This window comes from Enhydra lutris, unplaced genomic scaffold, assembly GCF_002288905.1.
Source record: "Enhydra lutris kenyoni isolate GAN:26980312 unplaced genomic scaffold, ASM228890v2 scaffoldscaffold7, whole genome shotgun sequence".
In the NCBI taxonomy this organism is placed as follows: domain Eukaryota; kingdom Metazoa; phylum Chordata; class Mammalia; order Carnivora; family Mustelidae; genus Enhydra; species Enhydra lutris.
In genome coordinates this window covers 23,635,680-23,662,465 of record NW_019154091.1, presented here as the reverse complement: position 1 = coordinate 23,662,465, position 26,786 = coordinate 23,635,680, and the positions used below count along the sequence as shown (strand labels likewise).

The window sequence follows — 26,786 nt, the reverse complement described above, 5'->3', positions numbered from 1 at the left end:
CTGAAAATAGATAATGTGGAACTAGCTAAAAATTTCATTGAATTGGGTCTTTATATTAACTCTTCCCATTTCAGGTTAAAATATTTGTCATATAGAAGTGTTTTTAAAAATGTATCACTAGAGGGGCACTTGGGTAGCTCAGTGGGTTAAAGCCTCTGCCTTTGGCTCAGGTCATGATCTCAGGGTCCTGGGATCGAGCCCTGCAATGGACTCTCTGCTCAGCATGGAGCCTGCTTCCCCCTCACTCTCTGCATACTGTGATCTCTCTCTGTCAGATAAATAATAAAATCTTTAAAAAATATGTATCACTAGAGTCAGAAAATATGTTCATTAGCCTTTTAGAGCATAGGATAACTTGAATCCATGTTATTCATGGAAACAGGTTACTTGCACTACTGGAATTCGGGGAACTTAGAGCATTTTGTTAGAGTCAGGGCTGGTTGGGTTCTTTCAGTAGAAAAATTTACAAGCTTTCAAGGCACACACATAGGCATGGAGAGTAGGACATGTTCAAAGAAGCTACAGCTAGATAGTGTAAGATTAACTGAGTGTCAGTTTAAGGAAGCAAAAGCAGGTTTAGTGCAAATTTTTAAGTCTTGCCTAGAAGGTCAAATTGGTTGAGCCAAGTTTGTAGGATTTTCAGCAAGGCCTGTGTCCAGAAGAAATTTGGAAGGAGGTCAGATGCAGTTACGAAATTAGGATGGAAGAGACACTAGGTTAGGGCTAGCATTATAACAAAGTATTTGATCACCTCATTTTGAAGCATTCTAAGTCTGACCTTGATAACTCAGTTAGCCTCAGAGACATGTACAAAGCAGTTAGAAAAGATACTGGCTCCATCCAGCTTGTTTTACACGAGAAACTGTCTTGGAAAAAGCAGATGTCTGGGGCATTGTTATCTTGAAGAGCTTATTATAGGTGAATGAAGTTTCAGTTTAGTTCCCACTTTTGAAAAGTGGAAAAATACGAACAAAGTATAATCTGATCATCTATTCCCAAGATCCTGTACAGAATCATCCTAAGTCCTGTCTTCTCTTTAGTATATAATGAAGAGAGCGGAAACTGGAAACTACTGAATTAGAAGAGGCATTAAACCCATATCTTGATGGCATATACATTTTCCAGGTTTTTCTTCTGAAAGTTGAATAGAGAGTCTCAAAACTGAAGTATCTTTTATTTGGTTCCCTTCAAAATAAAGAGACTAAATGAAAATATTTCAGAGTGTCAAATGATTTTATATTTGGCTATTTCTAGAACTTGCTTCTTACTATATTTCTGATCTACTCCACACCAGGGCCCCCCCTCAAAAAAAGAGGATTTCATAATTGTACTTGGAAGCAGCATTGTAATTTCTAAGCATTATAGTCATCTTAGAAAAATATAACTTAAGGGATACCCTGGGTGGCACAATCAGTTGTGGACCTGACTCTTGGTCTTAGCTCAGGTCGTGATCTCAAGATAGTGATCTTAGGGTTGTGATATCTAGCCCCACCTGGGGCCCTGTGCTCAGCTCACAGCCTGCTTGGGATTCTTTCTTCCTCTCCCTCTACCCATCCTGCTTGAGTTCTCTCTCTAAAATAAATAAATAAATATTTTTTTAAAAAGATATATAGCTTAAAAATAAATGTGAACCACCAACTGTAATTATGAAGAAGAAAGAAAAGAAGACTAGAAACAAACTATTATAAAACAATTTCTATGTCTCAGCCAAGTTTTCATTTTAAAGTGCTTTTATTAATCTTTATATACTTACTACTGGAAGAGAGAATGGGAAACCTGACTTTGTTGCCATCCTTAATTTTAGGGGCACCTGGGTGGCTCAGTTAATTGAGGTTCTGCCTTTGACACGGGTCATGAACCCCAGGGTCTGGGGATCGAGCCCCACATCGGAGTCCCTGTTTAGCCGGGAGTCTGCTTCTCCCTCTTCCTCTGCCCCTCCCCCTGCCACTTGTGTCCGCTCTCTCTCAAATAAATAGATAATCTTTTTAAAGAAGATACTTAATTTTAGGGGGTGCCTGGGTGGCTCAGTGGGTTAAGCCGCTGCCTTTGGCTCAGGTCATGATCTCAGGGTCCTGGGATCGAGCCCCTGCATCGGGCTCTCTGCTCAACAGGGAGCCTGCTTCCTCCTCTCTCTCTCTGCCTGCCCCTCTGCCTACTTGTGATCTCTGTCAAATAAATAAATAAAATCTTAAAAAAAAAGGATACTTAATTTTAAAAGTGATCATTCTTCTATCTCATATTAAATGCAGTTTTCTGAAAAAGCAATATTCCCTGAGCATTCCACTTCTAATCTTTTTAAAAACAGTTTTAGGGGAGCCTGGGTGGCTCAGTGGGTTAAAGCCTCTGCCTTCGGCTCAGGTCATGCTCCCGGGGTCCTGGGATCGAGCCCCGCATCGGGCTCTCTGCTCAGCAGGGAGCCTGCTTCCTCCTCTCTCTCTGCCTGCCTCTCTGCCTACTTGTGATCTCTGCCTGTCAAATAAATAAATAAATCTTTAAAAAAAAAACAGTTTTGAGGAGAGATTTCTCTAGAAAAGATTAAAGTTTAGACATTGAAATAAGTCAGCTTACTCATAAAATTAAGCTGTATTTTTTAGACCTTTGCATGAGATCTCATTCCATTTTTCTTCCTTCAACCTAAGGCCACATTTTTCAGCAGGTTTTTTTAATCCATAGTACAAGCATTCTTGATTTTAAATTCAAGGATGAAAATCTGATTTTCGTTAAAATTTAATGTGTATTCTAGTCTATATGTTGTAAAATTACTATTTAAATTATGTGATTCATTAAGTATGCACTATAGAACTCCTTTTGTGAAGTTTTCTGGTAAAGGTAGAATGAATTTCTGTAAATATTTTACTATTGGGAGATTTATTTTAAATGGAAAATACATTAAATTTTGGAAAACTTATCTATTACTGATTGAGCAAGGGACAAAATTATAGAGAGAACTTGGAGAGAGTAAGAAATTATGATGAATTGGGTCTGAATTTTGTATTATGACAGTGGAAATTTTCTACAAACATGTTATTTTTCCTTTTTGATGAATATATGCAAATTAAATTACAGTCAAATATTTGAAGATCCAGCTGTGAATCCGGGAGGTTGCTACCGATCGCTCATTATGAGATTCTTTGACTTATAAACTATTAGAAGTCTGTAAGAGGGTTTATTATTATTTTAATTATCTGTCCTCTATTAGATATATGTCAGATATCCAGTGAAAATAGTTACAGGACATACTAGGTATCTATTCCAAACTTGGCTATCGTTTCACTTAGTATTGCCTATTTTATGTTTTTTGGGTTTTTTAGTTTTTTAGTTTTTTTTTTTTCAAGTGTCTAGGGTTAGACTAGTCTCTGGGTGTTCTTACATCTGAAGATGTTTCCTCCAAAAGCAATTGTCGTGATCTTACCTTTTTAATATATTCTGGGAGATGGAGAGTAGGAATAAGCTATTTACTATGGAGTGAAGAAACTGAGCCTGATTCTTTGAATTTCTGCCAAAGATGCTACAGAAAATGATGAATGACAATTTACATTCCTTAGGGATTCTCCTTCTAAGAGGCTGACAACAATTCTAATTTTTAGAATTGCCACCACTGCCCCTTGTTTTTGAGCTCCTCAGGGAAATACTGCCCAAGCTGAAACAATATTCTACTTCCTTTTTTGGAGAGGCACATATCCTATCTTCTTCATTCTTTCTTGTAGTCATTTCTGATAATTCACTTAGATAACTGAAAAATCATGTCTATGTTCATTGGGACACATCTTAAAGTTACCCTGGGTTCAATAAGAAAAGAGATGTTTCATAACAATTTGATGTGTAGGCTACCTTTTTTTTTCTTTTATAAATTAGTATCATTTAAGGGCTGTAGATTGCATGTATTTCTATTCACTTTAAAAAAAAATTCCTGTGTTGCTTTGGCTTGGTAACATTGGGTCTCCATACTGGGAATATTACTGGATGAAAAGAATCAGAATCTAAGATGACCTTGATTTGCCCAACAGAATTTAATAAGATGACGTGTAGTTAAGGCAAGGTAGGGATGAGTTCCTGCTTTTATACTTGAATATAAAGAATCAGTTCCCCAAGGGCAATATAAAGGAGACAAAATCTGAAGTCATTCATTCAACAAGAATTCAGGGTTTCCGGCTGACAGTAAATGCCATGTGAGGCACCTGTGCAATTCTGCTCACTACTTTGTGATCTGATCACAGTGGTATTAATAAGTGTGGTATCAAATGTGCAGCGTGATGTCTTGCTTTATGTTGCACTGGTCAGCTTTAGGTGCTACCCTTTGAAAGGAATAAAGACTATTCAGATCACATTTATACGAGAATAACCGAGACATTTTTCTAAAATTCTCCTTTACATTTAGATAAATAAGAAGTTGTTAGATATGACTGGACAAGGTCAGTCAGGCATCCAAATCTCCCCAGACATTAGTACTACATAAAATGAAACCCGTGGGATGGTGAATTATGAACAAGGACATTTTACTTTTCTCTCTAGTCATTAAAACTTCTAAATTCTGTTTGTTTCACAGGAGTCTGAACTTATAGAACTAAGAGAAACCATTGAAATGCTGAAGGCCCAGAACTCCGCTGCCCAGGCTGCTATCCAGGGAGCACTGAATGGTCCAGACCACCCTCCCAAAGGTATATTTAGAAATACTGCCATTTTTCATTCAATATAATAAATACCCATTTCATTTTATTTATTGGAATGAAGCTGCTTTTACTCAGTGGCACTGCCTTTTATAATGAATAAGTAGGCCTTAATGCAGTCAGAATGCCAGAAATTAAGAATAATAGATTTCCTTATCAATAATTTTGTAGTTAACCTTAAGGAATTTGCCTCTATACACACAATTTTCTCCATTTGATTTGGTGAAAGTGGGGTTGGGGAGGTTGCTTAATGCATTTATATCTGACTTCAAGCAAAACACACCCTGTAAGGAGTCTGAAAATCTAGATCTGTAAACAAAAATAAAATAATCAATATGGTGAAATATCAAGTAATAGGTATAAGGAAAATATCATAATGGATGGAGGCAATAGACACGTACATATCTTACAGAAATGTTAAAAACAGTAAGAAAAATGACCGAAAGTCTGCTTTTCATTATTACTATGCTTCATCAGTTCTCAACAATAATAGGGGCGCCTGGGTGGTTCAGATGGTTAAGTGTCTGCCGCTGGCTCAGGTCACGATCTCCAGATCCTGGGATCGAGCTCTGCATCAGGCTCTTGGCTGGCTCAGCGGGGAGTCTGCTTCACCCTCTCCCTCTGCCTCTCCCCCCTGCTTGTGTGCTTTCTCTGTCTCTCTCTTTCAAATGAATAAATAAAATATTAAAAATAGTAATAAAATAATCTTATTTACCACCATACCTTCCTTAGTTTCCCACTGAAGAAATGCTTTGTATTCATGTCGTGTCATTTTTTTCTTTGCATAGGTTCTACTTATTCATGTCCTAACTCATCAACAGCATTAAGTATGCTCAACTCTTCACCAGCATACCAAAAAAAAAAAAAAAGCTTTTCTAAACCCTGAATGGCCTATCATGTACTTTCCCATTTCCAGGTGAATCCTGGGACCATTTTATGGAATTTTTTTTTTTTTTTAAAGATTTTATTTATCTATCCATCAGACAGAGATCACAAGCAGGCAGAGAAAACAGGCTCCCCGCTGAGCAGGAAGCCCGATGCGGGGCTCTATCCCAGGACCCTGAGATCATGACCTGAGCTGAAGGCAGAGGCTTAACCCACTGAGCCACCCAGGCACCCCATTTATGGAATATTTTAATGTCTCCAACAGTCAGTCACACTTCAGACCTCTGGAATATGGCTTCTCCTACCATCAAACCAAAACTGTTCTCTCCAGGATCCATAATGACTTACAGGACACAAAATCCAGTACAACATTTTAAAATTCTTATCGTATTTGATGTGTAAATAGCATATTGATGTCCTTCTATCCTACCCGACACATTCATTTCTTCACACTCTTAGTTTTTCTCCGGATTCTTTGAAATCTCTTTCAAAGTTTCTTTTGCAGGTTCACTCCTTTGTGTCCATTTGTTAAATGTTGGTATTTCTTAAAAACCCAGTCCTCAACTGACTTCCTTTAAGATTTGGTATACTGTGAGTCTCTTCATCCCCTCTAAAAGTCTGTACAAACTCATCTAATCCTCTAGCTACAATTATCATTTATGTGTTGATAACTGTCAAATATATCTCTCCAGGCCTGGCTCATCTTTTGAGTTACAGATCTATAAATCTAGCTGCCCCAGAGAGAGCTGTCTTTGGTTATCTTTGGATGTCTGTTTGTCACACTAAATTCAACATCTTCTAGTTTGAACTTGTCATCTTCCCTCTTAGCCTGCTTTGCCTTCAGTGTTCCTTGCCTCAGTAAACAGTACCTCCATCCTTCTATATAGCCATAAATCTAGATGTCATTCATAAATCCTCTTCTCTTCATTCATTAAATCACTAAGTTCTATTGATTCCACCTGTTAAATATCTCTCGGATCTGTTCCCTTTTCTCTCATCCTCCTATCACCATCTCTCATCTCTCCCCTGAACTATGACCACAAACTCCTAAATCCTTCCTGCCTTTCATCCTGCACCACTTTATATCATTCTGAAACCAAAGCAGTTGTCAACAACATATATATATATACAGATGTCCCATTGCCCTTAGAATGAAATGCAAACTTCTTAACATGACATAATCTTTCTTCACCAGCTTTGTTCATTCAGCAAATATATTTATTGGCTGCCACTTACTAGCTAGACACTGCTTTAGACCTTATTCTCTGCTTTTTGTCATGTTGTATATTTCAGCTACCCTGAACTACTTCTAATTCTCTAAAAGTTCTTTTTGTGTTCTGGTTATATCTCCTTAAAATTTTCAACATAAAAACTTTTTGAAACCTTATAAGAGTTGGCCTAAATATGCCTCCTTGACCCTTAAGCTGGATAAGGTCCCCTTGTGATATCTTTCTGGAAATGCTGTCCTTCTATCCAAATTTGTCATATACATTGGTGCCTTAATTTATTTAAGTTAATTGTGTCTTAATTGGTGCCTTAATTTATTTAAGTTAATTTCTGATCAACAGTTGGATGGTTTGTTTTTTCAGTCCAAGTGGCTATGATGATGCCTTATCACACAAAAGGGGCTTATATGAATTTTGATTTTAAAAACATAATTTTTTAAATACTTGAATTTAAATTTTAGGGAAAAATTATATAAAGTGAGATATACTTAAATTGAAGGTAAAACTAGTTCTCTAGGGGCTACTTCTGTTAAGAATTTAGCAACTTTCCATGTGGGGGAGTTGATTTATATGCCACATGGAAAATTACTGCATATTTAAAGCTTATCTTAGAGCTATAATAAAGCAGCTTATGTTCTAAATCTTCATGTCGTAAATAGGTCCAGAAGGGATTTTAAAAGGCTTAATCTTTCTTTAACGCAGTACAAGTCACTGAAGTAAAACTTTCTGGAAAGATTCCTTTTATTGTAGCCAACAGGTACCCTTGTATACCTACTGGAACTGAAAAAAAGGATCTCCTCTGCTCTATGTGGGAGAGACACATACAATAAGCAAGATGATAACAGTTAATATTCAAATTGGTCAAGAAAGATTTAAAAACATTTTTATAAGATTTAAAATGCACAAAAACAGGAATTATAAATGTATATAGGATATTTAGATTAGTTTATGTGATATTAAAACTTCATATTAAATTCAGTGAACATAAACTGATTTTTACTATATTGACCATTGACATAACATGGAGAAAATAAAGTCTCTTGGACTAATTTTGTTGTTTTCCATTGGTTATTAAGGTGATTGTACAAGCTATAAACTTACAGTCTGAAATCATATTGAGATTTGGTTTTTGAGAATTTTATATATTTATCTTAGACAAATTTGTAACGTACAACCTTACAGTATATATTTGGAGTGGGGCAACACAGACAGGCCAAACTATGACAAATTCACATAATGAATGTAACTTTCTATTTTCTATTTGTGCATCATGTTTATTACCAGGCATGATAAATAATAGTAGTCTATAATACAATAAATTTATTTATTCATGCACAAATGTTCCTTGAACACCTAGTATATACTATCCACTCTATTAGATCTCAAAATATAAAGATTTCAAAAAAAGTCTTCAGGACTCAAGGGCTCACAGTCAACTGCCACAGAGATGTGAATATATCTCTGTATAACTTTAACTATATAGAAATACATCTATATAACTATATATGAAAAGTAAAGTAATGGAAAATTTTACTTTTATTTTTCAAAATATACTATTGTTTTTTAAGTCACTACCTCTGTGTACAAACATAGAATAAAATTTTTCCTTGTGATATGCCAAATACAGTTCAACAAAACGTAGTAAATTGCTATCAACAGTGAATACATTTTTAGGAATGTTAGGCAAACATAGTTACATTCAATGAATAATAATAATATTACTTACAAATGATTGTTGATTGCCTACCACTTGCCGTGGTTTGTTCAGCATCCCGGGTATACAATGGTAAACAAAACAGATATAATCTTTGTATCCATTAAGCTTTTAGTCTTGTGGGAGAGCAGGAAATAAACAATTGTGATCGTTGGCATAGCTGAATATGTATGCCAAAATAGTTGTGTTATAAAAGCAACAGGCCTAGGTGTCCATGGAAAACAAGGGTACCAGGGACCCTCCTAGAGGTTCATAGTCAGAAAAGGCCTTCCCCAGATAGCAACATTTAAAGGGATCTCCAAGGAATAACGATCAACTCATTTGGTAAGTATTGAGAGAGGACTATTCCAGAAGAGCCTTGAGATAGAAAATGGACTAGTGCCTTTATGGGACTGGTACAGTGAGCAAAGTTACAACACAAAGAACCAGGTTAGAGAGAGAATTACTGACCAGACTACTGAGGGACTTTTAGGCCCTGTTTAAGAGTTGAAATGCTTTCTTTCTTATTAAAATGGGAATCTGTTGAAGAGTCTTAAAGTATGGGAGTGATGATGTTTTCCTTTTAAAGAGAATTCTCTAGTTACCATCTATTGAAGGGTTTGAAGGTGAGAAATTTGGACAGCCATTCTTGCTGTCAATCAGGTAAGTAAGTGATAGTGATAGCTTGAACCGGGGCAGTGCTGGTATGGAGGGTAAGAAGAGGAAATGAATGGATAATGTAACTGAAATACAGACTTGTAAAATAAGCTTCTCCATTCACTCATATTGTCGATATCCATTGGGCCAACCATTCTCTACAAAGCTCTATGATGCCACATGTACTGAATCAAATACTTAAAAGCACTAGAAAGGAATTGTTAGAGATGAGTAAAATGCATCCCTTTCATTCCATGATATCATTGAAATCATTCCTTTGCTAATCTTTATTGGTAAATGCCTTCATAACTGAAAGTAAATAATACCCTTAAGGACTACTTTTGACTTACAATAATAAGAATTAACTCATCTTCTTAAATTTTGAGGGTTAATCAAAGTCAAATACAATTTATTAATTTTTGGATATAATAAAAACTCTGGAGTACTTTAACACCTAGTATAATTGCTTTATTTGTGAAAGTCGGATTCAAATAATGTATCTTGATCACAAAAGCTTATAGACAATCACAGCAGAAATTCAAAACACAAATAAATACCAGCATATTTTTCTTTTATTCATATAACTTCCATATTTGTTGATTAAGGGATACTGTGCTCCTTTATTGTTCAACCAAAATAGCACACATAAATAAATGCCTTCATTTAAATGTTGACACTAATAGTATTTTGGGCAATGTATTGGGCATGTAACCACAGTAAAGTCTCATCATTATTTTTTAAAGGACTTTTAAGAGGCCAAACTCTATGGATTCTGAAAAATTGTTTTATTTTTTCCCTCCTATAAAATTGTCACCGTGCTTATTATCTTAATGGAAAAATTAAGGTACTTACTGATATGTATGTATATGACTCTAAGGTTAGAGATATGTATACATGTATTACGTACCCACACATATACTCCCTTATTATATTTGAAAGTAACAGTTATAGTTTCATTGTCATGGGGTGTTGTAATGTTAAATAAAGCAGTCAACTGGAAAGGCTTTGCTTTTATACTATTGTTTCTATGGAAGCTTTTTGAAAGCTATATTATAATTCCTGACATCTTGGAAGTTCCACTGAGATTTTTTGCTTGACAAATCTTAATTGATGCTGATTAAATATAGTAATAGGTTTGGCTTTAAAGCAGACTTGACCTTAAAAAATTTTTATAATTTCTTAGTGTCTCCACTAACACTTATTATCAGTTCACAGTAAGTAGATGAAATTTCAGTTTCAACAATTATAAATCAATTTTATAAGCTGATTGTATGGAATAAGTGGGTATCTTCAAAATGTGATTAAATATCAAATGTTATTTTTTTCAAGTTATCTTGTGTGACTAAAGAAGCACTACATGCTTTTGAGAAGTATGGGAAACCCGTATCACATGGCATTTAGCACAACAGATGTTAGAATCTGCCTAGGTGTTGGATTAGCTCCTTTGTGTTTCATCTGTGTGACTCTGATGAAATTACTTTTCATAATTAAACTTACTTCAACACTTTGCTTTAAGAATAAAGTTAGATAAGGGATGCCTGGGTGGCTCAGTTGGTCAAGCATCTGCCTTCAGCTCAGGTCACGCATGATCTCAGGGTCCTGGAATTGAGCCCTGTGTTGGGCTCCCTGCTCAATGGGGAATCTGCTTTTTCCTCTCCCTCTGCTACTTCCCCTGGTTGTGCTCTCTTTCTCTCTCAAATAAGTAAAGAAAATCTTTAAAAGAAAAAAAAAAAACAGAATGAAATTAGATAATCCCAGGGCAGAGTAAACACATAGTAAAAGCTAGCTTTAATATTACGTGTTGTTATTATTATTACTGTCATTACTATTCCAGGTCACGGGTGGGACTATGGTGGAAGAATTGCATTGTCTTAAATATGTTTCCTGTTTAGTTTACACATGCAGTCTATGCAGTTTCTCTCTTGAGCACCTTTCCCTCACGGGTTCTTTGACCTTGGTTAAGTTACTTCTTTGCACTTCAATTTTGTCACCTGAATTGAATTGCTTAAATGACTTCGAAAGTTTGTTTTGACTCTATTATGGTATGATTCTGTGAAATGGAAAATTAATATATTTGGCTTCAGTAGCTTTATTCAAAGCACTGATATTAAAAAGACACAATTAATTCTCATGCTATTATGAGTTTCCATTTACTCCATGGAAGTAATCATTTGGAATAAATCACTTCGGAAGATCTGCTTGATCTAGGTATTCAAGAGAAATCACTAGCATAGCATTTCATTTTTGGATAAAACTCAGAATTCATTAAACCAGCAGAGCTACAGACTTATGAGATACACAGTGAATCTTAATGCCAATAACCCAGTTAATTAAAGCAAATAAGGTGGTACTTTATTAAACTTACAAATCCAAAACTGCACTGAGATGATCTATACAAAGCTGTGTTGACTTTTATTAGCAGACTTCCTCTCAGAAACCATAAAAGTCTTATTTGTTCACAGTGAAAGTCTTTGGGAGCTAATGTGATGTTCTCTGTCTGTTGCTAGATCTCCGCATCAGAAGACAGCATTCTTCTGAAAGTGTTTCTAGTATCAACAGTGCCACAAGCCATTCCAGCATTGGTAGTGGTAATGATGCTGACTCCAAGAAAAAGAAGAAGAAAAACTGGGTAAGCCCTGGTCATCCATCTCATTCGAAAGCTTATTAGTGCATGATGAGTCAGGTTTGTTTTCTTTGGAGATTTAGAAGTCTGTAGCAGTTTACAAAGAGTCTCCCTCAAGTGACCGGCCCCCCGGAAGGCAGTACTCATCACCGGAATTAGGGTGGCCTGGTGCTGAGGAGCAGAGGTTTTGGTCAGGACTACTCTTGGGTTTGAATCCCAACTCTGCCACTTAATACTTGAACCATAGGCAGGCGACTTCACTTTTTGAGGGGGCCTATGTTTTCTCATCTACAAAAACAGGATAATTAATACTGATTTTATGAAGTTGTAAGAAAACTGAAATGACATCTATTAATAAATGACAGGGCAGGGATTTACCATGGAGATGAGGGAGAAGAAAAGATGGTGGTGTGGTGGTGATACTGTGGCAGGGATGGAGGAAGAGGAGAGGAAATGAATTGTAAAGAAAGGGAAAGAAGAAACCTTGAAAGCCTCCCCACCTCTCACTTCAACGGGGTATAGTGTAAATAAAGCTTCACCTCCTCAGAAATCAACTACCTTAATGTCTGCTTTCTGGGTTTGTTTGTTTGTTTTTGTTTTTGTTTTTTTGGAAGAGAATATAGCAGAAATACAGAAATGTACTTTCCCAGAACAATGCTTTACATGTGCTAGAGATAGAATTTATGATGATACTAAGCAATTGCTAAAAAACTGAGGGGAAGATGCTATCACAGCAAAATGTTTAAAAACCATGCAGTAAAGGATTTTTTTTAATACCATAAAATGAAGGTAGTTTCTTAAATAAGTACAACTATTGATGAAATCCAAAACATAACTACCAGAGGATTTTGCTGAGTGCCTGCTATAAATAATGAAAGAAATATCTTTTTTGTTTTAAAAAAAAATGTTTATACAGGTAATATTTTAAAATACTGATCAGCCTTCATTCCCTTGATTTGTAATTCCACACTCTTTCATGTTTCTGCAAGGTGAACTCTAGAGGAAGTGAGGTGAATATAAACCGTGGACAATTTGGCATGCATCTATAAAAAAAACCCTACCTTGGCATGAATGCTATTCATTTTGGCAGTAGGCTTTTTATACCTTTCAAAAACAGATTACCTTGTATGTCTTTTCTTTGTGTCTTTTCATTTTAATCTCAAATTTTAAAAAGAAGAGGTAAAAAAAAAAAAACACTTTCTGAATAGAACTGTAGGGGATACCAATTCCGGTTTTGAATAGCATGGGAATTGAAAATTTGAATAGAAAAATCACAATTAATGAAGTGTTAGGTGAATTTGATTTCATTTTGCTTTTTAAGTTTATACTGTCAGCAGGACATGACTTGATTGTAGCGCTAAAGTGGCCCATTTAAAACAAATTGCCTTGAAGAGAGAAGCATTGGGAGTGGAGATCCCTTCAAGGTACTTAGTTTTAAATGAGTGCTCTGACAGCCATGCCCTTGACCTTGCACTATTTCAAAGCCTTCCGTGTTTGCGCTGCGCTGGATTAATATAAGAATAAAACAAAACACAAAACGCGGTATCGTTGTTTTCTAGAGATACCGTGCTGCACCTGTTAATACTCTGCTTGTACGTACTGACCCCAGGCAGTGGCTAGGATAGCACCTGCAAACTAACGCCCCAAAGCCAAATTCTCCACATGCACACAGACAAGAAAGGTCATTCCTGTCGTCTTTTCAGCTGAGAAGCTCATTCAAACAAGCCTTTGGGAAGAAAAAGTCCACCAAGCCTCCTTCCTCCCATTCGGACATCGAAGAGCTCACTGACTCATCCCTCCCAGCGTCGCCGAAAGTGCCCCACCACGCGGGGGACTGCGGGTCCGCATCCATGAAGCCCTCACAGTCGGCCTCCGCGTAAGTCACTCCCCTCCCGCAGGATGCTGAAGTCTCTTTTAAAAACAGCAGCAGGCCAAGCCGCTGTGTGTGTTGTAAATGCAGTCAGGCAACACCATCTGTGCCGGTGGTTTTCTGATCTACCTTAGAACCGTGGGCAGCCCTGGTTTCTCCTTCCTTTTTCACACATGAGAGTCTGCGTGCTTTGCGACCTCACGCTCCACTCTTCTGTGTCATCAGTCTCACTTCTTTTCAAAACGGCCTTTGTCCATGTCTCTGCCTCACTATGCATTCCATGCAGGTCGCCCCTTGTCTGGCCACCAAAGAAACGGCAAAATGGCCCTGTGATCTACAAGCATAGATCCCGGTAAAATGGCGTGTGATGCATGCAACTTGCCAAGATGCCGGTTCTAACCTCAGCAGCGTTTGCCTTTGCTCTTTCTAAAATCCCTCGCATGCATTTCAACGATAAAAACCTCCTCCTCTGTCTTCCTGGTTTTGAAGTCCAGCTTGTTTTCCTAAAAAACCAGGCTGTAATCCATTTGCCTTTAATTCCATTAGATAACCTAGCATAGCATTTTTATAGTAGCTCACCGTTTGATGTTACAAGAATGGATGAAACCTTGAGAACGTACAACATGTACTTTGATGAGGTGATTCTCTGTTTTATATACTGTTTAAATCAGATTTCTTCGGATGCCCGTGACAATGACTAGCCTAGCACTGTCATGTAGAACAGAGCCACTAATAGGACCATTTAAGACGCTTGTGTATCCCAGATAATTTCATCACTTATATAGGAAAGAGGAACCTACCACTATCATTCTGTAATCAACAAGGTAGTCCTCATATTTTTAAATGGGAAAGATACTAGTTCATCAAAATCAAGTTCTCACACCTTCTTTACTGCAAAACTACCCACAAAACAACAATAACAACAAAATAATGAGGAAGTAATGTCGATGACCTTCAAGGAGCCCTCAACTAGGCCACTTGCATGGGTTGAAACCTGTGATTTAGCTTCATTAGCTTTGATCTCCTAAATCAGCTGAGCTGACCAGGGAGATTATATAACACTCATCCATTATTTAAATGTCCAAAACTAATCTCCCTGATTTAATTTCTACAATATTTATATTGGATTTTCATGGTAACTTGAAGACAGTGTGGTAGCAAATAATGTTACACTTTGCACAGTTTTGCAAAAAAAAAATAAATAATAATAATCAGTTCTAAAAACATGAGTACTTTAAAAAAATATTTCCTAAATTGCAAATAGACCTTTAAGTCCCTTGAAGAATAGCAGAATGAGATGGTGTAATGCTATGCAGCCTCATGTATATCAGCCACAAGGATATTTTGAAGATTACTTGGTCTTGAATAATAATGGATTGTTTTTAAACTTCGGAAAAATAGGAAGAAAGGATTAAAGGAAAAAGACAGTTCCTGTTTCCAGTTTTGAACCTGGAAATGTATTACTGTTTGTAAAACTCTTTCTCCTTCTCTTTAGGTTTTGCTGGCAGCACAGAACCTCTGTAGCTGCTGGATAATATCGCAGTTCAGCCTTAAAGGAAGCATTGCTTTTCCTGACCCCCCTGGTTTCCCTCCTGGCAACTAATTTTGTGTTTGTTTCCTTCTTCAGGATCTGTGAGTGCACAGAGGCTGAGGCAGAGATAATTCTGCAGCTGAAGAGCGAGCTCAGAGAAAAGGAGTTAAAATTAACAGATATTCGACTAGAGGCCCTCAGCTCTGCTCATCACCTTGACCAGATCCGGGAAGCCATGAACCGGATGCAGGTCAGTGCTGACCACATAGCAGGAGCGAAGAGGAGAGACAAAAAATACTATGTTGTTGCCCCTCTTGGTTATTATAAAAACAAATCTCCCTTTGAAACCCACCACGGAAACAGTCTGTTTATTCAAACTTTGCCCCTCATCTCCTAATGGAGATGGAGCATTTTGTCAAAGCCAGGGTGGGAAGTGAGAGTACCCACTGGCCAGTTGCACTCAAGGGCCATTCAAGACACTTGTACCAGTGATTGGGTTCACTTGAGAGCTGAGTATGCCGAGAAACTACGACAAACGTCGCGTCTTCACTTTCCCGTGATTTACCTTTGTGTTGGCTTTTTCCCCTTCTTTTGAAATCTGACTTTCAGTTGCCTTTACCTATTTTGTATTGAGGGGGGGAAAAAAGTAATTAGGAAACTACAGAAATTGAACACAAAGGTTTCTAAATATGAAAATAAAAGTGATGTAGAATGCCATCTGTAGAAGTAAAGCTTTTGTATTTGAGGAAGCACCTGAAGGTTAATTTTAGAACCAGTCTGTGCTCAGGCTAAGTTTTCGTTTTATTATTATAAACCGGTAATTGCTGGGTATCGTAGAGGACTGAAATAAGAAAAGCTCATTGCTGAGCAGATTTATCTGCCACTGTGTATATTCACCAAAAGGTCTCAGTGGTTTTTAGGAGCCTAGCGCCCCCATTTTGAAGGAACAGAAACCCTTTCGGATGTTAGCTGGGGTTTTGAAATAATTTTAAACCACCTTTTTTATAACATTTCTGTTTGACTCTGGTTTTCAACTCTCCATGAGTTCAGGATATTATTACAGATGGAATTATTTACCTGTAAGATTTTAACAGTATGTTTAAAATGAGAAATTTGGGGGCGCATGGGTATCTCAGTCAGTTAAGTGTCTGTCTTTGACTTGACTTTGACTCAGGTCATGATCCCAGGGTCCGGCTCAGCAGGGAGCCGGCTTCTCCCTCTCCCTCTGCTTGCTGCTCCCCTGCTTGTGTGCACTCTCTGTCTCTCTCTCTGTCAAATAAATAAAATGAAATCTTCAAATGAGAAATTTTATGAATGCTTTAAAAATTGTTGTTCTTGATTCAAATGAGATCAAGTCCTGGAAGACTCCTCAAATATAAGGTATATTAAAAAAATACTTAAACAAATTCTAATGGTTAGTGCATCTATGTTTGTGAATACACAAATATATGTATGTAAGAAAGAGAGTAGGTTGACTTTCCTTCTATGGAGGAAATCCTGTTTTCATAGTTTATAATTGTTTACTTAACATATCACCACGTGCTTTATTTAATAAACCAAATAATCAACTCTGATAAAAGCATGGGTACCATTTTTCTCACTCAAAACTAGCTGGATTTTTTTTTCATACTTCCCACCCTCACAACAGAATGAAATTGAAATACTGAAGGCAGAAAATGACCGATTGAAGGCAGAAACTGGTAACACCGCCAAACCCACTCGCCCACCATCAGAGTCCTCAAGCACCACATCGTCCTCATCTTCACGGCAGTCGTTGGGCCTTTCCCTGAACAATCTGAACATTACAGAGTCTGTTACCTCAGGTAATTTTGTGTACACACCTGCCTGAATCAAATCATTCCTATGACTTCGTGAGGGGGGAGAGGGCTGGAATTTGGGGAATCTCACCCACCACTCTTCTCACTTTACCCTCATAAAAATGTGAGCCCTCTTAATTCTTGGAAATAGCCCCATTTCTTCTACTTTATTATAACTTCAAAAGAACATTCTCTGTGAAAGAGTGAAAGACCTAAAAGATCATGGTTTTCATATCATTTAAAAAATTACTTGTATTTGAGGAGTACCTCCTTAGCAATTATGAACACCATAAAGAAAAATAATGTTCTCAGTGCTGAGCATTAGTACTCATGACTATAATACTAGTAATCCCATGCAATTTTATGGTGTTTTAAGGGTATGAAGCCCATTGATGAGTATATCAGCACCTCTCTGTAAATTTGACCAGATCTTGCATGATGTTACCCAGAGAGAACATAAGGCTACTACATCACCCAGGGCACAGTTCTATTAAATTTTCAACAAACAAATGAAAAGAACTCACTGGATTCTGTTATTGTGTTCAAGGGTACTAATGATGGGACAAGGGTACAGTTTGATTTCATTGCAAATAGAATCATCTGACATAATGTTATCTTAGTATCTGACCAACTCTTCATTTATAAAGTGTAACAGCTCCTATGGCCCTGAATCATTTTATGTATAGAAGATTGAGTTTAGGAGAGGTTTACGTGAAGATCTATGGTAATTGCAAAACATAGCCACCAGATGACGCTTGGAAACCAATGATATACATGTTCCTGGGCAGCTGTAGATTCCATTATACAACTATATAGTTCTTCCAGGCTTGCCTTAAATGACACTAAAATATAGAAGATGAGGAAGAGAAACAGAGACACAGCGTGCTGATGTTGATGAAATTGTTACTAAGTCACATCTCTTCTACAAAGTCAGAATTTTAGTAATTCTACCGTTATATCTGTCCTTCATAATGTCAAATGAATGGTTCAAATGTATAACTTGCTTTCTTCTTAGAAAAGACAGGTGAGGACTAAAAAGGCAAGTAGGAACTCCTTGAAATTCAGGAAACCATTTGGCAGGTTTGGGGGAAGAGAAATGAATGCGGAGAAAAAACATCAAGTAAAATATATATCAATAGCCGAGAAAATAAAGAGATGTCATAATTAAATGAACTCATAAACCATACAGTAAATTAGAACTAGGGGACTGTGATAGTAACTTGGATGTGTAAATTGTCCCTAAGGTGTTATTACCCAAGTTTTTCAAAAGACGCTAAAAAAGGAAAAAACAGAAAATTTAAATGTATAGATTCTGGGAGCCCTGAGCAATATCCTGTATGTTGGCTTGTCCGTGATGAACCTAATGGAGAAGAGAAGCAGGTTCCATAGCCAAAAGCAGTCAGTGACTCTCTTGTCCTGGCTTGACTCCTAAGGAAAGACAGGGGCCTGGACAACATCATGGCAGGATTTCCCTGCTTGTTACATGATTTTGTTTTATCTCATTGAAATATAATAAGGTTTAAAGGGGGCATAGTTAGTACGAAAGATAACTTAGAAACTGAAGCCAAATAAAAATGAAACTAGAATTCATGTCCAGGAAAGACTAAAATTCATAAAGATAAATATAAATTAAATAAATCAAATATAGTTTCTGTATTCATCAGACTGAAAATACTGATGTAAGTGATTCAGAATTTGAGGCAAATTTTTGGGGGGGAGGGGTTTCAAAATTGTACTTTTTATTACTCATTTTATTACTTCTTTGTAGTTTATTATTATTTTATTTCCCTAATTATTTTTTACTAGTGACAATTGTATCTGAAGTAACAAAAGATTAAATCACATGACTAGGAGATGGTTTTCACCATCCTCACTCTTGTTTACTGGGTTCAAAATTAGAAATCAGAAGTCCCTTTACATTGGGGTTTTTTAGTAAAAAAGCTTTCTAGGGTTCATGATCAATTTGTTAAGAAAGGTGAGGGGTAGGCAGGGCAGTGGATAATTGACAGATGTTTGGTTCCTGATTTAAAACTGCGTATTCTATATATCCAGTAAAGACAGAATTTGAAAAGCCTGCATTTTTTTGGTCAGAATTTCACTTGATTATAACCAGAATGCCAGGTCTTTTTATTCTTCCTTCAAAATATTGACAGAGGATCATAACTTGTTTTCTGTAAAACAAACAAAAAAATAAAACCAACCCCCACAGAAAAGTTTTACGTCAAAAATTTGCTGTTTTCATTTTTTTCTTGGAGTTGTTTCTTCAGGTGATCATCTTATCAATATATTGGGAACAGGGGGAGACACAGAGTGAGTCATGATGTGCTCCTCCCCCCACTATGAAGAGAAGGAGTTACAATAAACACACAGAAAAAGGAAATAATGGTTAGAACAGCTGACCTTATTAAACACTGAGGATAAAGTGCTATAAAAGTATTATCTCTGATGGTCTCAGTAACCCTTGTAGTAGGTGCTGTGTGAGCCCCATTTTACAGATGAGGAAACCAAGACTGAGGAAAGAGATGATAATAATTTGTTCAAGATCATGTGACTAGTAGGGGGCAGAGCTAATATTTGAACCCAGGTCTGTATGAAGCCAGTACCTGACCTTTTCACTACTATATTCATTTTGCTTTAATGTACCACATATGAGATGTCGAGGAGAATCATACATTCATTTATTGTAAATACTTACTTCTGCTCTCAGGAGAAATTCCATATTTTCAGCACAGTTTTTTAAAAGTAAGCATAACATGAAAGGAGTAACAGGTTCCAAAGCAAACCTGAACAGAGAAGTAGATCAGAAATCAGACTAAATGTCTTGCTGTGGAGAACTAGGCCGCTCACGACCTGGCCCTTGTCCATCTCATCATCATTTCATACTACTCTTCCCCGCCCCCAACTTGATCTCCACAGTCTGGCCATGCAGAGCATTTGTCTGAGCCTTGAACACACCCAGCTCTTTCATCAAGGCTTTTGCATCTGTTCTTGTTTTCTGGACCTCTTTTCCTAGGTCTTGCTGGTCTTATATCCAAACAGCGCCTCCTCAAGGAAGGCTTCCAGGATGACCTATCCATGTAGAGCCAACTTCCTTTGGTTATTGTTTCACTGCTTCATGCCCATTATTTCTTGCACTTAACACATTCTAAAATTACCCTAGGAGAATGTATACTCCAAAAGAGCAAAAAATTCATTTTGCTTCTTAGCATTCATTCCTAATGCCCAACACAGTTCCTGGTATCATTTATGTTTAATAAATATTTTTGAATATTTATAAACATTTATGACTAATGGAGCAAAGCACTAAAGAGATAATTTGGTCACAGCCTACCAGAAATTTAGATGTAGGCAGTTAACGGTAATCTATTCTAAACTTCTAAGAAAAAGAGCAAGAGGATTAAGTGACACTTACCAAAGAGTTTTATTTTTGACTGAGATAAGCAATAAGGTGAGAGGTTGTGCACATACTGATCTGGTAAAATAAATTTCTAGTAAGGAGATTATCTTTGATGACTTAAAAATTTCTAGCAAAAATATCCATGTTCCTCAAATTCTCTTGATTTTTTATTATTATGGTCTTAGGGCATTATTTTTACTTCTTCCTTTGTGAAAGTACATACTCTTAATCATTAAGATAATAGGACTATTTCATTTTCAGAAGGTATTTGATAAAATTATCATTTCTCTGATAGTACGTTCACAGCCCTTATCTCTATAAATTTAGTCAGAGTAATTGAGGCCCCATGTCACCAGACACATGTGCTTTTTAGCACGTAACTGAGTTCTATAATAACATTATTGTCAAAGGAAAACTTATATGTGAGATAGTTGATGTTAATAATTATCCAAATGGACATTAATCTCATATAATATATTTTGAAAATTAATCTTTAATTCCATTTAAAGGCTGCTGCTTTGAAGGTTAGCTAGCTTTGTCATGCTTCTGTAACTCTTAGCTGATTACTAGAAATACTATTTTGGTTTTTAAAAACTATAAGCATGAAGGGTACAGGAAAGTGATAATTAATGTACTTCCATAGGGAAGTATAATGCTATGGTTGAAATTCAGTAACAGTACTTAATAATTATAGATATAAGGTAAGCAGTAGTAAAGCTAGATATGTGCCAAATGCTTGAAAATAATTTCAGTTGACAGCCAATCTCAGCACCTTAGCATTCGTAAATTGCATGGGTATTGAGCTTGGATATTTTAGGTTGGTTAGAAAAGTCAAATTGCTTTTCAGTTTGTCACAGTTACAGTGGTAACTGAGTATTACTCAGGTATTCCTCAGACCTGGGTATAGTAGAAAAAGAAACCCTTTATTTCCTCATCTAAAGGCAATGGCCCAGCATGTGGGTGAAGGTCTTTGAAGGCAGAAATAAATTCTTAGACTGAACCTTCAGTCCAACCACACTAATTCATCTTCTTGAAAGCTGAGATTTTTCAAACTAGTTAGGCTAGAATGGGAAACAAAAAGACCAAATATTCCCACTAAAAGTTATAAAACTATGAGGGAGAAAACAATGAAAATAAACAGTTCCAAGCTAATGTGACCTATTGTGGTGTGAAACTTTGGTAGATATTTTGCTAGATGATGCTGGCGATGCAACTGGACACAAAGATGGCCGCAGTGTGAAAATTATCGTCTCCATAAGCAAGGGCTATGGCCGAGCAAAGGTATGTTCTTAATCTTAAATTCTTTAACTGAATTATGAGCATGACCATGAATCAAATCTATTTTATATTTGAGTATTTGTCCTAGTAAATATACTATCAGCATGTGTATCTTGGCGTTGGCTTAATATGTTCTAGAAGCATGGAAGTTAGGGACTTAAAAGAAATGATACTGTCATGTAAGTAGAAATGTGTTTCAGTACATCACGTTCATTCACTGGCAACAACCATTCTCATTGGTTGTCAACCATTCTCATTTCTAGAACTCCAAAAAAGTAACATTGCTTTCTTTGACAACAACATCTTGTCTAACATTCTTTTGGTGTCACCTTTAAAATACAGGTGTATTTATGATATGTAGTAACATGTTACCAGAGTTATCAATATAGTCATTGTACGAAGAGGAGACTATAAGCTATATGAATATTATAGACCCTGGAAAGAAATATTCACTGAACTTAGTATGATAATTCCATTGATGCTACGTGTATGTATCATTTTTAAGCAAAGTCTAAGTTGATGAGGAAAATATTTTAACTCTTCTGGAATCAAATTTTGTTATCATGACTCAAATCCTTTTTTAAAACTAAAAGTATTATTTTAAGCTGAATTTGTAGTTGAGTGGCCAAGAACACAAATTTGTAAGTCTCTGAATTTTTTCCTATCAAAAAGAAAAACAAAAACTCTTTTGGAATTTTAAAATATTTGAAGTTTTGAAGCTTGAAAAGTAAGATAGCACTTGTGAATTTTTACACTGGGCAAATATCCAAAGAATTCCAGTGCCATAAACTTTCTGCTTGAGCTGCAGATTTATGCCAGATTTTCCCAAGTGGGTCTTCATGCAAAAGGCTGTAATAGTCTCAGTGAAGCTTAAACTTGCTCTAATTTAAAAGCAGCTACTTACAAAACATAGTATAAGCATTCATTTTGCCTGGGTTACAATAATACGGGAAACAAGTTTTCTTTTTAAAAATAATTCTAAAAAGTGATGTTTTTGAACATTGAAGGTAGTTGTCTTAGTCTTCTTGAGCTTCTATAACAAAATACTATAGATTGGGTGGCTCAAACATTAAAAATGTATTTTATCATCACTGTGAAGCCCAAGATCAAGATGCTGGCTGATTTGGTTCCTAGTGAGGAATCTCTCATTGCATTGCAGATAGCTAACTTCTTGATATGTCTTCTTATGTCCTTTCCAAAGTGTATGTACTTGGAGAGAGAGAGAGAGAGATGGAGGTCACTCTCTCCTCCCATATTTATAAGTTACTAATCTCATCATGAGAGCCCCGTTCTACTGACCTACTCTGACTTCTTCCTAAAGTCTCCATTTCCAAAAATCATCACATTGAGGGTTATGGCTCTAACATCTGGATTTTGGGGAGACATAAACATTCAGTCCATAAGAGTACTAAAAAAAATCACAGTGGTTTGCTGTGAATTTCTTAACTCCTTCTGGAAAAGGTATTGGCTTCTAACTTGAATTATATCTAAATGATGACAATAATCATTTACCCTTATAGTGGTAAAAGTTATAGATAAAAAAATCGAGGCTCTAAGGTGGCTACGTGACTTACCTAAAGTCACATTTCTTTAATTAGGTGGTAGAATTAGGTAGGTAATTCTGTGTTGTAGAATCCGTATCTCCTAATATCTGACTTAGGTATTATTCTAACACCTTTTAAGGATGAATGCAGTAGGCGACCAGAATCAGGATTGTGATGTATCAACTAGCTAATTGTATCTACTGGCCTCATGCTTACTATTTTACATGACCATTTCCAGTCATCATAAAAAAGGCTCCACTTAGACTATAAATCTTGAATTATTTGTCCAATATATGTAGAAAGTCCTCAAAATCCCATGCGTCAAAAAATAATAATAAATTTGGGACCATTCTTTGTATTGAAAGGGATTCTTTGCTTGATAAAGTGAGTCCTGTAGGATTCCCTGACATGTACTTTTAGTGGATTTTCTGATAAATTCAAAATGGGAGCTGTTTTGTAAATATGTGAATGCCATGCTACTGTGGATAACACATTTCTCAAAGATGGATTAGACTTTAGAGGTGTCTGGGTGGCCCAGTCGGTTAAATGTCCCTCTTGGTTTTGGCTCAGTTTGTGATCTCAGGGTTGTAAGATTGAGCCCCACATCAGGCTCTGCGCTCAGTGGGGAAGCTGCTTGAGATTATCCCTCTCCCTCTGCCCCTCCCCCTGGAGTGCTCTCTCTCTGTCTCTAAAATAGACAAAATAAATCTTAAAAAAAAAAAAAAAAAAAATTAGTTTTTAGGTATAATCTAAATTAAAAAATGAAAAAACTGATTTTGAGACTTAGCAAAGATAGGATCAAAAGTGAGTAAGATGAAGTTCTAGGGCTCATATGAAATAGTTCTCGTCCATCTCTGTCAACCTCTCCCTTCTACCAAGCTGCTTCTCTTCCAGAATGCATTCACTGCATTAAAGCAAAAGACTATTTTTCCTACTACCAAACAGGTCATGAATCAGTTTTCCATACCATTCCACTTCATCTCATCTCATTCTTTCTTGTTGTTGTTATTGATGTTACTTCATTTGTTTAGTTTCTTGGGATATGTTTTATTTTATATAATAAACTATACATGTCTGTTACAATAACACCCATAGCCTAGGCTTAATAAACATTTTAGTCCCTAATTATTAGCACATTAATATGTTTTATTAGAAAATAGAGTAATAAAACAAGACCTATAACTGGGTTTTATCATGTTTTATTTTATTCTTTTTTAGGATCAGAAGTCTCAGGCATATTTGATAGGATCCATTGGCGTTAGTGGAAAAACCAAGTGGGATGTCTTAGATGGTGTAATTAGACGTCTCTTTAAGGTAAGTTGTGCAAGATATCTTGATATTAATTTTTGTATATGCTTTATTTTAGATGCTTTCCTTAGCTTTAGTAATGTAGACACATCTGCTTTTTCTTGCCTCCATTTCAAGTAGTAAGGAAAGCTTTCTCTCTTTATGCTGCGTGATACTAATAATTCTTTTATTACCAATTCCAAAATTCTTGACAGCTAGCAGCTAGCTTCATATCCCCATGAGTTTTTTATTTGTTGTAGATGAGTTGAATCTCTGTTTTGACTTCCTTTTTGTATGTATCATTTTAGGAATATGTGTTCCGAATTGATACATCCACTAGCCTTGGTCTGAGCTCTGACTGCATTGCTAGCTACTGTATAGGAGATTTAATTAGATCTCACAGCCTAGAAGTGCCTGAACTGTTGCCTTGTGGATACCTTGTTGGAGATAATAACATCATTACTGTGAACCTGAAAGGTAAAAACAAAAACGAAAAGAAAACAAACTGTATTTTTTTAAACTGACATCCATTTTTTTTCTTCCTCCCTTCCTTACTTCCTTTCTTCTTCCCTCCCTTCCCACTTCCCTCCCCTCCTCCCTCCATTTCTCTCTCATTTTTTTTTTTAGTTTCACTTCAGATTTTCATATTTGAAAACTATGTTAACTACATTGATAGTTTTAGTATGAAATGGGACATATTTATTTTTAAAACACTAAAATCTTACTAAAAACACTAAAATTCAAGTAAATGAAATTCTTTGACTTCTGGGATGTGAAACTTGGAATGTAATTTTGAAGATTCTCCAAGACTCAAGAATAGGAATGTGATTTAGGGAATTTCAAATTTCTAGGTTTTCCCCCATTATCATCTTTCATTTTGGGAGGACACAAAGAATTCCTTGCCTATCCCAGAGTAATAAATTCATCACTGTACTTTGATTTAAAAATATGTGTACCCAGTAAATACCCACTGGGGATAGAGAATAGATGTTAAGAATTGGGGCTAAGAAATTCTGTTTGCTTTGGATGATGTGATTAATTATAGGCAAATGGAATATCTGAAGTATACTTGTCTCTCTAATTCTTTGTTCATATATGTTAAAGAGCCGGAGCAGATCTATATAAACTGGATTAATAGAGGAATTTGCCAACATTTGATTTTGTGATTAAGGTACTTGGGTTAGTAGTAAAAGGGGATACTATTGCTTTGCTTCTTAATTCCTTGCCAAATATCACAATTCATATTCTTCAAAAGCTTAAGTGGTTGAACAGCTGGGGTTTGTAACGAGAGATAGAAGAGAATGAAGAGGAAGAGAAAATAGGAAGAAAAAGGGAAGAAAATACACATATATTTTAATTTGTACATTTGTTCTTAACAAAACTACCACCTTCAAAGGGAAAGAAGATATTAGAATAGAATTTATAGTAATTCTTCCACTTCTCTCTGGAAACATAAGTGGGAAACCTGAAGTAGACAGTGGAGGAAAGCCTGAACAAAAGGAAAGCACTTAGGTTCATTTAGATGTTCACTCTGCCTTATTAGTAATGCCTTTTTGTCTTAAAATGGCAACACATGGTTGTGAGATAGAAATATCAAGGAAAGCATTTTACAAAGCCCGCATTCCCATGACCAATAAAACTCCATTGTCGGTTAACACTGTATTTTAAATTCCAGCTTCTGTAGAACAATAAGGCATGCTGTTCCTTTTGTTTTTCCTTCAGGGGTAGAAGAAAACAGTTTGGACAGTTTTGTTTTTGATACACTGATTCCTAAACCAATTACCCAGAGGTACTTTAACTTGTTGATGGAGCATCACAGAATTATACTCTCAGGACCCAGTGGTACTGGAAAGACCTATTTAGCAAACAAACTTGCTGAATATGTAATAACCAAATCTGGGAGGAAAAAAACAGAGGATGCAATTGCCACTTTTAATGTGGACCACAAGTCAAGTAAGGTAAGTCACAAATTCCTAAGAGAATTGTTGCTATTTATCTGTAAGTGTTTTAAGCAATTAAGCTATAAGATTATGTGAAACCCATTTTGAACATGGAAACCTACCACCTCTCTGACTAAAACTAAAATCTGGTGGATGACTCAACCCTGTTTCATGAATTTAAACAAGACTGCTCTTCGGTAACATTCAGTTATCAGGTACTTCTCAAGCATTGAGAATATACAGAAGAAAATGACATGTCTCTATTGTCTGATTTCTCTTAGACATCCACCTGGGAAGTGTTAGAGTAGAAAGAGATCCATGCAGAGTTCTGTAGAAGCAAGAGGGAAAAATATAATTCTTCCTAGAAGAAT

The 26,786-nt window shown here is 36.2% G+C and overlaps 1 protein-coding gene across 2 annotated transcripts in view; it reads left to right on the top strand.

Annotated features, from left to right (window-relative positions):
* The window catches only part of LOC111142108 (neuron navigator 3), a 387,056-nt gene that overhangs the window by 337,522 nt on the left and 22,748 nt on the right, over nucleotides 1-26,786 (top strand). Inside the window, exons 24-34 of one of the 2 annotated variants that reach the window (XM_022495073.1) lie at nucleotides 4,547-4,658; nucleotides 11,636-11,757; nucleotides 12,741-12,761; nucleotides 13,455-13,627; nucleotides 13,908-13,973; nucleotides 15,249-15,402; nucleotides 16,801-16,975; nucleotides 21,550-21,647; nucleotides 24,407-24,502; nucleotides 24,784-24,952; nucleotides 26,198-26,433. In XM_022495073.1, coding sequence (XP_022350781.1) covers nucleotides 4,547-4,658; nucleotides 11,636-11,757; nucleotides 12,741-12,761; nucleotides 13,455-13,627; nucleotides 13,908-13,973; nucleotides 15,249-15,402; nucleotides 16,801-16,975; nucleotides 21,550-21,647; nucleotides 24,407-24,502; nucleotides 24,784-24,952; nucleotides 26,198-26,433 — 1,422 coding nt within the window. The remainder of the gene's footprint in view (nucleotides 1-4,546; nucleotides 4,659-11,635; nucleotides 11,758-12,740; nucleotides 12,762-13,454; nucleotides 13,628-13,907; nucleotides 13,974-15,248; nucleotides 15,403-16,800; nucleotides 16,976-21,549; nucleotides 21,648-24,406; nucleotides 24,503-24,783; nucleotides 24,953-26,197; nucleotides 26,434-26,786) is intronic. The other variant, XM_022495074.1, reaches the window with a different exon arrangement.